This window comes from Prosopis cineraria, unplaced genomic scaffold, assembly GCF_029017545.1.
Source record: "Prosopis cineraria cultivar Desert tree isolate PC_DT_omini unplaced genomic scaffold, ASM2901754v1 PC752, whole genome shotgun sequence".
In the NCBI taxonomy this organism is placed as follows: domain Eukaryota; kingdom Viridiplantae; phylum Streptophyta; class Magnoliopsida; order Fabales; family Fabaceae; genus Prosopis; species Prosopis cineraria.
In genome coordinates, this window is record NW_026556077.1 from 12,597 (window position 1) to 24,540 (window position 11,944).

The 11,944-nt window shown below is 28.1% G+C and overlaps 1 protein-coding gene across 1 annotated transcript; it reads right to left on the minus strand.

The window, feature by feature from the left end:
- Positions 1-6,055: 6,055 nt before the first annotated feature.
- LOC129298242 (uncharacterized) lies at positions 6,056-9,876 on the minus strand. Its single transcript, XM_054936627.1, has 4 exons — positions 9,847-9,876; positions 9,543-9,748; positions 6,720-6,767; positions 6,056-6,308 (listed from the first exon to the last, which is right to left on the minus strand). The coding sequence occupies exons 1-4, from the start codon at positions 9,874-9,876 to the stop codon at positions 6,119-6,121; spliced, it is 474 nt and encodes a 157-aa protein (XP_054792602.1). The 3' UTR covers positions 6,056-6,118.
- Between the last annotated feature and the right edge of the window lie 2,068 nt (positions 9,877-11,944).

Consider the following 11,944-nt stretch of genomic DNA (forward strand, 5'->3'; position numbering starts at 1 on the left):
GTAAATTAGAAACTTTTAAGTAAGGAGCGTGAATTCGAATCTTATGAGGAGTGAGAAAATTAATAAATCATATTGAAAGAACTACTCAATCGATCTATTTGTATTCCCGAGAATTCTTAGATCTAATTCTTTTCCACCATATGCCAATTATATAAATAAAAAGAATGGGCTAATGTGAATCTCTTTTCTTTTTTTTTTGGGCCTAAAGAAGGCTAATGTCAATAAACAACAATAGCAGACCAGAAAAATTTGGGCTTTGGGACAAAATTTATGTATAATATAAATATTTTTTTGAAAAATATAATTATAAATATATATTAAATTAATATGATAATAAAATTTATTAAAATTAAATACTTAAGAATTTAAAAAAATTAAATAGTTAAGAAACTATAAAAAAGTTATACAATTATAATACACAAAGACAAAATTGCACCTTTGATTCTTTAACTAATTTATATAAGATTTCAATTTGATTTCTTAATTTTATAAAATATTTTAAAAAAAATAACATTTAAAGACCTTCTAAGAGGATTAATTATAGTCAAGAACCTTGAAATTATGAAATTTCATAAAAAGATCATGGTCCTTAGTTGGAATTAAATTTTTTTATTGAATTTTTTCAGTATTCTTTTTTTTTTGGCCAAAATTTTTCAGTATTCATTTTACATATTTTTTAGTACTTATTTTTCACAATTTCAATCGTCACTTTAGCATTTTTAGTATTCAGTTTTTTTTTAATTTTTTCAGTAGTCACCTTAGATGTTTCAATGCCCATTTTCCATAATTTCAGTAGTGAAAAGAATATTTCTTACCTCAAAATAATAAAAATAATTAAAGATAAATGTTTTTTAATATTGAAAATATAAACGATAATTATTGAGACCATATAAAATGACTACTAAACATTTAAAAATTAAGTACTAAAAATCCTAAAGATGATATTGAAAATTTGAAAGATACGTACCAAAAATATAAAAAATAATTACTGAAAAGATTAACTTAGAAAAATTTTAATTTCAGTTAAGGATTATAATCCTTTTTTTTGGAATTTCAAAATTTTAGCATCCTTAGCTGTAAATAATATTTTTATAGGGTCCTTAAATGTCTTCTCTCACGTTCATATTGTTTCAATATTTTGAGCCTAATATTCTCAAATAATAATTTTTTGTGTTAATTATTGTTATTTTAAAAACTAAATTTAATATGTTAACGTTTGAAAAAGTTTATCAATATTTAAAAGTTCAATATTGGCATTTTTTTAAGTAAGGCTAACATTATTATGGTTAAATAACTGAATAGACAATTTATAAAATTAATGAAACAAAATAAAGTATTGTTTGAAATAATGGATTAAAATTAGGCTTTTTCTTAACATAAAAAATAAAATTACCTCAATATGAGTAAGTAATAAGTTAAAGTGCAGTGTGAACCTTTGGTCATCTAACTTTACATAAAGTTTCATGTGGTCTCGTAATTTTATAAATTGCTTTTTCATTTTTTTTTAAAAATTTTAACATTATTAGTTTCATCAACAAAAAAAAATTTCATTATATTAAACTTTTAAATGTGGGACAAAACATTCTCAAATGTTAACATTATCATTATATTAAACTCCATTATCTTGATCCCAAACTTCTCTAATATTTGCAAGGAAACTTCAACCTTCAAAGTTATGGCCAATCGTATTGTAAATGGCTTTAGCAATGGTTTTTTTACCAATTCCTCCCATGCCCATACTCCAACCAGGAGAACATTATTTGAGGGATATTGGTTGCTCAAAAGTTGAATTACATCTTGCACACAAGATTTAACTCCCACTGGATGGTTAGCAATGAATAAGTTTGTCTTTGCTAGATTATTACAAACATGTTTCAATATCCTTGCTTTCATTCCCATACTAAGATGTAAGAATAGAAGAAATGAACACTTATCTAACACACACACACACACACACACACACACAAGCATACAGAGTGAACCATGTTGCTATTAATAGCATACTCTCTTCAATTATATTATAAGTTACTTCCAACATGTTTTACTAGAACTGAGAAAAACCTTAAAATTCATTAAGGGGAATGTCATTGAAAGCCCTTAAAAGGAAAATAATGACATTATGGGTGATGAATGGTGTTTATTTGATTGATGGGAGTATAATTGAGCTAATGGAACCTAGAAATGGGTTTGATTGTGAGTAATGACCATAATGTGAGTCTTAAGATTATAATTTGATTAGGAGTAATTAATTGATTAATGTGTTTGAATGTAGATTGACACTACATTGTTAATATTGAGCTTGTTGGAGCCTTAATTGGATATACTTGTACTATTGGTATGGTAAACTAAAGGGTTGAAGTAATTGGAAACTTAAATTCTTGTATATGCTTGATGTTTGTTATTATGAGTTTCATGAAATGAATAACATGTATTTTGATAAGTAAAGTATTATGTTTTGTGCTTTGAAAATTATGTGAAGTAGGTGAAAATGTTGTAGTATGCTTTGAACTTGGTTGTTGTTATTAAATGTGAAAAGCAAGCATGTTGTGTGAAATATTACTTAAGAAAGGCATGAGAATGTATAATTATGCATATTGAGTATAAGTGTATCATTGACATAATCATGAATGGGTTAGAGTTCACATTAGGGAGAATAGTAATTTTAAATTCATGTCCATGCGGTAGGCTTCCATCAAGAGTGACACTCGGTGGTTAACATAATTATACTTCATGTGCTTAGCATTGTCATTATCCTTTGAAAAGTGGCATAGGTCAAGAAATGTGCTTACTATTGTCATTATTTGTTGGGAAGAGGCATGGATTAGGCAGTACTTAGCTATGAGAGATGGTGTGGGTTGGGAATTATGACACCTCTCAGATTTAAGATAGGGGAAATTCATAGTCTAAAAGTGAGTGTGAGAGCTTTTGGTTGAGTAACACCTTAAAATTAGAGAGGTTAGGCTAGCCCAATCATATTACTACCCCATAGATTGAATTAGAGGAAATAAGAAGAATAATGAGGTTAGTGCATTGATTATGCGTATCATATATTGTTAGTTTCATGCTTGAGTACTATAATGATCTTGATTTGAATTATGCCCACTTTACATGCTCATAGTTGCCATACTTGCATGTGCTTGAGTTTTCATTCTTTGGTACTTAGATTATCATTTTACTCCTATGGTTCAATGTTTATAAGTGATAATTTGACTGAGGACAAGGGGGAGGCCTTCGAGGCTAGAGACAACTAATTTGATTGTAATGTCTTCAATTTATGTGTAACTGAATATTATATTTTTGCCAACTAGCTAGAGGGTCATTACATGATAACTTGTGTTGATTTGGTTATGCTTGCCGTTGTAGCCATAGACATTGAATTAGGCCTTTTTGGTACTTCTTAACCATTTTAGGGTTCAAATCCATAAACTAACTTTTGTTGTAAGCCAAGATGTTTTGGGCATAGTATGTTTTGATAAGTTAAATGTATTTTGCATGATTTGGATAATTATACGGCTTGAATGCAGAAAATTGCATTTCCACCCTATTTATCTGAATTATGATGGTTGGATGGTCAAGTATTGATTTATGGTAAATATGATGCATGTGAATATTTAAGCATGTGTATTAGGACCTAGTGTGGTTCAAGCCCTTGTCTGAACTAATAGCATATAGTGTGAGATTTGAAACCAAATCTCATACTTGACTCAGTGTTTAATGTAAAATCTGGTAAATTTAGCCTTGGGTGTCCAAATTCTCCATTTGATATCAAATTGATATGAAGCTAACTTATTCATTAGATTATAAATTAAAATTATTTATGTGCAAACATTTGAATCATCTCAATTAAAAGTCTTGATCAAAAGTTATGTATGCACTAAAAGTTGGAACCTGGTAGTTGTCGTGACAGGTAAGTCATAGCTTATGAAGCATTGGCTAGTGCTTCTAGAGAGGAGTTGGCTGCATCTTAATGATTTTTGGCTAGGGCCAACAACCTATGTGTCGCAAGCTATGGCTAATAGCAGCCATGGTTGAATGCCATGTTTGGACAAAAATGAATCTTTTAATCCTGTTTTAACTTATTTTCAACTCCAATTGGTTTCCATACGTGCCAAATACTTTTTAATATGATTTATAATAGTTAAATGACTTTTTAAAATTTGTTTTGTATTTTAAATGATTTATGGCACAGGGAATCTCATTTTTGAAGAATTTTAATTTATACTTGGCTATTTTCTTGTTTAATTAACTATAGTTGATCCTTTCTATTATAATAACTTTTGATAATGACTACTTGCATTTCAATTATCATGGTAGAGGGTTTAATTAATGATTAATTATGTGGTAATTAAAAATCAGGAGTATTACATCACTAACTTATAAATAGGGCTGGATCCAGGGAGTATATTACAACATGAGGTGGAATTAATGTTGTTCCTACAACAAAACTTCAATTGGGTGAACTTTATACTTTCTATTTTGATATAAAATACCTTTTATTTCTAATAGTGGGCATATAAAGGAAAGGAAAGTTGTAATTATTTTGAAATAGATGATTCTATCACTGCTAAAATCAACCTATAGGAAAATCACTCCGTATGTAGGCATTCCCATATGTAGAGTTTATGAGAGCACTTTACTATAATGGATGTAAATTTTTGTTTTTAACTACCAATAATGGATGTATTTAGAACTAATTAATGACCAACCTAAGTATCTAATTGTTCTAGCTTTTGTAACAGTAATTTTATTTGTCAATCCCTATAAATAAAGGAAGAAAGCTAAGTTTAGCGTTTATAAAACCACAAAAAATAATAGTCTTGTCATATTTTGGAAGGGCTCTTTAGCCAGTTCGACATGATAGATATATCTATGATCTAAATAGAGGGACAATATACATGGAGATTCCCATTAATATAAATTATTTATTGTGAATAATTTATAATTATTAGGAGGATTATATTTTGAAAAAAATGATAATAAAATCTTTCTGAATTATATAAATGACATTAATCCCTTAAAATTTCATAATTTCAATGAAGTCCTTATGGACTTTTTTGTCAATAAATTTTAAAATGAACAAATTATTTTACCTTTACTTAAAATAAAAAGCCCCATCACAACTTTTGTTTTATAAATTGCAAGAGTTGAATAAGAAATTATAATTTATCAATTGTAATTTTTATTATTAAAAATAAGCCCTAATTATAACTTTTTTTTAAAGAATAACAACTTTTATTATGTGTATCGCAAGAATTGAATAAGAAATCACAATTTATCAAATGTAATTTCTATTATTGAAAAATAAGTTTTTAAAATAAAAAACTCCATTCACAATTTTTGTTTAAAGAATCACAACTTTTATTTAAAGAATTTCAATAATTGAACAAGAAATCATAATTTGTCAATAAAGGTAAAATTGTCTTTTTGCTTTAAAATTTGTTGACAAAGAGATCCATAGGGACTTCATTGAAATTATGGTATTTCAAGAGATCAGACTGTCATTTGTATAATTCAGAGGGATTTTACTATCATTTTTCTTATATTTTGTTTGTATTTTGATTATTCTATTATAGGATCATTATTAAATGATCTAGAGGGAAAAATTTTCTTGCTCATTCTTGTACAAAAAAATAGACAAATCTCATCAATACACCAACCCCCCCCCCCCCGCAACACAGAAAACACCATGCATGTCACGTGACTCACTTCTAAATTTAAGCATGTACTAATTAAATTAAGCCTATACCTTGAATATTTTAGGCCAAAAAAATTTGAATTATATAACACAAACAAACAAACAAAAGAGTTTCATCTCGTAAGGTCAGCTAAATTTGAATTATATATAATAATTAAAAATATACCTGGAGTTTATGATAACAAATCCCGCAATTCCAGCAACTTGACGAAGTGATGTCCTCCATTTAAAAACTTGATCTTCTGTAGCCTAGGTTCTATTTGTAAGATCTTCAAATGCTTCTCCAAAGTTACCATTTTGTTGACGTATTTCAAATGGATCTACATTGACAAATACTGGTAGAACTACTTGACCGATGGTTCTATGACAATGCATTATGTGTTCTAACTCTTGCAACCACCATCTAGAATTAGCATAGTTTCTTTAGAAAACAACTATGGAAATTTTTGAGTTCTCAATTTCTCGAAATAGTAACATGATTTGTTCTCCCTTTGGGAGTGTTTCATCGTCTTTGAAAACTTCGATTCCAGCATTTGTTAGGTGTGAATAGAGATGAAAAATGAAAGTCCTTCGAGTGTCTTCACCACTAAAACTCAAGAACACATCATTGGCCCTGTGAAATTAATTTTACTTTAGTTTTTGTTTTCATAAATTAATGTATAGAAACCCAAAATATTTTGATTTAAGGAGAATATATAAATATATATATTGTAAAAAATACTAGTGAGAAACAAATATGTATTTGTTATAACATTTTTTTGTTGGAAAATGTATTATGTATGTATATAGCTCTATCTAATATCTAATTTGGAAAAGCATTTTGATGAATGATCCTTAAGGTGGATTGATGGACTTAATTGAGCAATTCCATCAACTTTCATTTGATAAATTTGAATGATTTATTTTGAATTTTTTAATTTATAACCATAAGTTATTTTGCTCTATGTTTTTTACATTAAAATAATAAATCATACAAATCAATGAAAAAAAAATCAGATCATGACATAATGAGACAAAGGCTTACTGATGATGAAAAAGGAACTCCGAGTACGAAATACTCTCTTCTTCTCCCCTACAGTAAATATGGCAACTCGAATATTAATTAATGTCTTAAGTATTCCATTCATCACAATTTATAAGATACTTTTTTTAACAAAATCACACATACCGATAAAACTTATTAAATATACTTTATAATTTTATTTTTTAAGATAAAAATATAAACTTTAAAAAATGTTCTTCATTTAATACCCTACGAGTATTTGTGAAAGAATATTAAAGAAAGATGATATAATGGGAATGGTGATATTGTAAAAGTATAATCAATGAAACCTTATTCTATCAAAATGTCTTATATCTCCTTCTGTCTCAAATTATAAGATACTTTTGAAGAAGTTTCTCCATCCCAAAATATAAGACACTTTGCGTAGATTAAAGTTTCATTAAATGTATCAATTCTAATATTACCCTTTCTCTTTCTGTAATTGATTTTTGTCCCTTCTCTTTTTAATATATTAAATAATGGATATTTTTAAAAGTTTATATTTTTGTGTTAAAAAAATAAGGTTGTTAAGTGTATTTAATGAAGTTTATTGGTATGTAATATTTTATTTAAAAATATTTTATAATTTGAGATGGAGAGAGTATTTTATAAATTGGAATGGAGGGAGTAATTGAAAACAATGAAACATAAAGCTAAGCTTTGATTGCTTACCATCAGTTACCAATTATGAGGCAATTGTATTCAAATTGAATCTTCATGTATATATAGTACACATTTCATATATTCGGACAAAAAGCCGTGCTAGACGATTTGACTAATAATATTAATTAATTCACTATTCTCTCTCTCTCCCTCCCTCCCTCTACATTATTTACTATTGTATCAGTATATTGCTCTTTATAGCAACGCTCTAACTAAATAACAAGTCGAATGAAGCAAGGAAACCAATTAAGCTTTGGGCTATTGATTCTATTGATTGATTTTTTTTTTTGGGTCAACTATGCTTGTATTGATTTGTGATTTAATCAATATTAATTAAGCACGCCCGTCAGGTTGGATGGAAAGTGGGATGATCAACACGAATTTGAATCTTCCATATATAACTTCATTTTTTTAATATATATATATATATATATATTCTCTAATTTTTCATTTTTATTATTTCAAAGACAATAAAATTTTCAGAATGTTAATTGGTTGCTTGGAAGAGACTCAATGTAAATAATGGTATAATGTCCTAGCTTTGTCGATTTCAATATTATAAAGCATTTTTTTTAAATATCATGTTAAAAAATATAAGACATTTTGGTTTCAAGATGCAATTAATTTTTTTTCAAAAAAAAAACTTGTAATTAGTAGATGTAATTATTGAAGTTTTCTAATTGAAATATCATATTAAATAAAGATAAATATAAAAAGTGTAGATAATTAATTAACTTATTGAAATTGTAATTTAATTAAAATTTTTTTATAATATTAAATAGAGGGAGTAAATTTTAAGTAGTGATCAATGTTGGATATCAAATCGTTGTTAAAAAAAATAAAGGCACACTTCACATGTAAATATCCACCCAGAAGGATGGTTAAAGGAATCTAGTTAAGGTGCGAGGTTCAAGGTTTTAGAATAGAAAAATTCAATATGTAAGATTTTACAACACTTGAATATGAGATATCATAGAATTCTCTTGAAAATTAATTCCACCTATAATTTTGACTCAATTATAATTTAACTCATAAATTTAATTTTGTACAACTTACTTCATATAATTTTAATCATTTAAAATATGTCCCTCCTAAGCTTCAAGAAATAACTTTAATCCTTATAATTTTATTTTGTAGTCCTCCTTCATAATTTATAAGATACTTTTAAATAAAAGTACACATATTAATAAAACTTATTAAATATACTTTATAATTTTATTTTTTCAAGACAAAAAATATAAAATTTTAAAAATACCCTTCATTATTTAATACTCAATTTGTAAAAGAATATTAAAGAGAGAAAATATAATGGGAAGGATAATCTTAAAAAAGCATCATTAATAAAATATTATTTTTGTCAAATTTTTTTATATTTTAAGACAATCTCTCCTAAAAGCACTATGGCAAAATGGGTTATAAAGGATGGTTGTTTTTTAATACAGAAGAAGGTTAACAATTGTCATCTCGTGAAGAAAAACACATAAGACATTTGTAGAACCATCCTATATAGTATCTAAATATAGGATAGTTGTTAACTAACCATCTTATATAAGGATCTAGGTTTAACCAAATTTGAAACCTCTGATGTCATATAGGACGATTATGGCCACAATCATCCTATATGGCCATAATTGTCTTCTATATGTGGTCATATAGGATAGTTGTGGCCATAACTATCTTATATGGATAGTTTTTTTTTTTTTAAATAATAATAGGGGTTATTGCAATAGAAAACATAGATGTACTTAAAACAATTCAGAATCATCAAAATTAAACTACATCTAGAAACACCAAAACTACACAAATGTTCACTATTCACAATTCCTAAAAAAAATTAATTTACAATTCCTACAAAATTCTTAAACTATATATTTACTGATTGAATGGTGAATGTTGCCGTGTTGAATATCTATACTTAAGTTTCTTATAAATTGGGATAGAGATAATAAAAGATAGGGACCAAATATCTTAAATGATTAAAAACTATATAAATTATATTTCAACTAAGTCAAAACTATAAAGATTGAAGTTGCACCGAGTCAAAATATAAATTATGAGTTTCATAGAGAGTATAGGGATCAAATGATTAATAATTTTTCTGAAAAATATTAAATTCCAAATTCAAGAACAACGTAACTATACCTGTGCTGTGGCAATGGCGGCGGCCAATCAATGTCCGGTGAAATTTGTTCTCTAAGTCGGCGTTTCAATGCTTCAGAAACGCTATCCAAGTCTACTTCTTCCATATCAGCACTTTCCAAGTCGTCTTCTTCTTCAATAGAAACCTTCAATGTGCGATATTTGAAAACGATGAACCATGCATATAGGTGGAGATTTCTAGTTGAAGACTACATACAGATCTGATTGGAACTTTATATAACACAGTGAAACAAAGCTTCAAAAATATCTCTGATTCCTTACCTAATTGTATAGGAAATGAACGTACTGTATCAATTGCGTAGATGACTTTTGTCATCTCAAGAATATATAATTGTGATGCACAGATTCATGGAACCGAAGGAAGGGTGAAGCAACCAGGAAATAACATGTAAGTTTGAAATATGGAATTATATATACAAGATCTTTGATTAAATTACATTCAAGATGCAAGTCAGCCAAGAGGCATTGTTAGAATATTAATAATAATGTCAATGTACGTGCGTGTTAGTACGTATTATTATATTTAAGACATATGAATTAAGAGTTAGCTTCTCTAATCTTTTTTCAAAAGTAGTAATGCCTACTTGTCATGAATTTGATTCTAGGTTGGCTTTTTGTTGACCAAAAAAATGTTTAGCTTGGTTTTTTTAAATTTCATTAGCCATTGACAAAATCGCAGTCCAATGCCGTCAGAATCTCTCCACCATTCCTTTTTTTTTTTTGCCCCTTCTCTCTCTTTTTCTTTTTCTTTTTATTTGAAAAAGTAATAAATCACTTCGCTAGTGCTTGTTTGGCTTCAATTAGAAACTCAAATAGTGTGGTTTGAATTTTTTTTTTTTGGGTTAAAGTCTTTTTTTCTCACTAAACTTTTTTTTAGAAGCTCTAAGTGCCATGTACTAAATGGTGGGGGAAATCCCCTCTAAATAATTTTTTTAGGACCAAAATTGTCCTTCTGTTAGAGACTCATTCTTATTTTTATTATTTGCTAATGTAAAATAATTGTGGGTCAACACACAGTGACAACAAGGCATTCTGATCCATTTTGCCACCGTTTCACTGCTAAAATTAGGTATGGTTCCTGCCAGTAGCACTGTCACTTTGAGTTCTTTTAGTCCACATCAGATGGTTAAACTGGGTCCAAATACTTTGCTTTCACTATGCAAGGATGGCATTGACTTTGGTAAACTTGTTCCTCTAGTAGAGATTAAGACCCTCAAGAATTAAGTAGCTCAGCGACAGTGCAGAGATCATAACCAAGGCATTTGGAAATGTCTTTTAGCCAATTATACCTTAGTCATCAACGTAGGCTTTTGTATATATAGAAAAAAGTGTTTAAGCCTAAGCAAGATAATATGTCAACCACTGGATGATATTACATTACCCTATATATTGTGGACTTAAAAATAAAAAAGCTTATAAAACACCTCTTATATAATAAACACCAGAATATATGTTTAAAAATATATATTCAGTTAATGCAGCAAAATCTACAAGTATATTGGAAAAAAGTTGATACATCTATGTGATGGCAGCCAAAAGAAGAGAAATTATTACATGAACCTAGTGCATCACGTTATACATGCTCCATCCAATAAAATTGTACAAATTCAATCAAATAAAATCTTAAGTGCCATTATTTTTAATGATTTTATTTTTACAATAGAATGCCAATTTAATTTCTTACATTTTCTCTCTCTATTATCATTAACAGTATAATCAATTTATATTTAATGACATTTGGATGTCATGTATTTATTGGATTGAGCATGAATGACATAATGCACTAGATACATGTGAAAATTTCCCGTCGAGAGAAAGAAGTGAATAAGAAAAATGAGAGAAGAGTTTCAACTAGTGTGAAGTCTCTTCAAATGGCATTCCAACTAGGCCGGGCTGAGCAAATTTTGTCTAAAGTCAATACATTGAGCTGCAAGCATATCAATATAAATAATTATGAGTACAAATTCATGATTATAATTATAATTATAATTATTTATATTTATACTTTTAGTAAATTACACGATTAAAATTCAGAAGTCAGCGAAGCCATTCCTGCCATCTTTTTAGCCGGGATTTTGCCTTTTAATAACAACAGAAAATCACAATTATAGATCTTGTAAAGGTATATTAATGACAATTGAAGACCTTGAATTATTGAAATGTTATGGAAGGATCATGATCTTTATATGTAGTTAAAAAAATAAATGATGATTAGAATTGCCAATGGAATGTGATTCATAAATTTATATACAATTTGGCGATTACTCTATCCTTGGCCCTTTAGGAACGATTCTAACCCTGGCTTCGCAAACCGTTAGAATCTCGTTGATTCCTCTTACCAACCTATTGGTAGGACCTGAGTAGACAAGGGGCCTATTGTGGAA

What these genes read in the sequence shown, in the direction of transcription:
- LOC129298242 (XM_054936627.1), bottom strand. Translation starts at nt 9,876, where the DNA reads ATGACAAAAGTCATCTACGCAATTGATACA. An exon ending in CCGCCATTGCCACAGCACAG is followed by an intron (nt 6,768 to 9,542) that starts GTATAGTTACGT and finishes TATTTACTGTAG; the next exon opens with GGGAGAAGAAGAGAGTATTT. An exon ending in GAGTTCCTTTTTCATCATCA is followed by an intron (nt 6,309 to 6,719) that starts GTAAGCCTTTGT and finishes TTAATTTCACAG; the next exon opens with GGCCAATGATGTGTTCTTGA.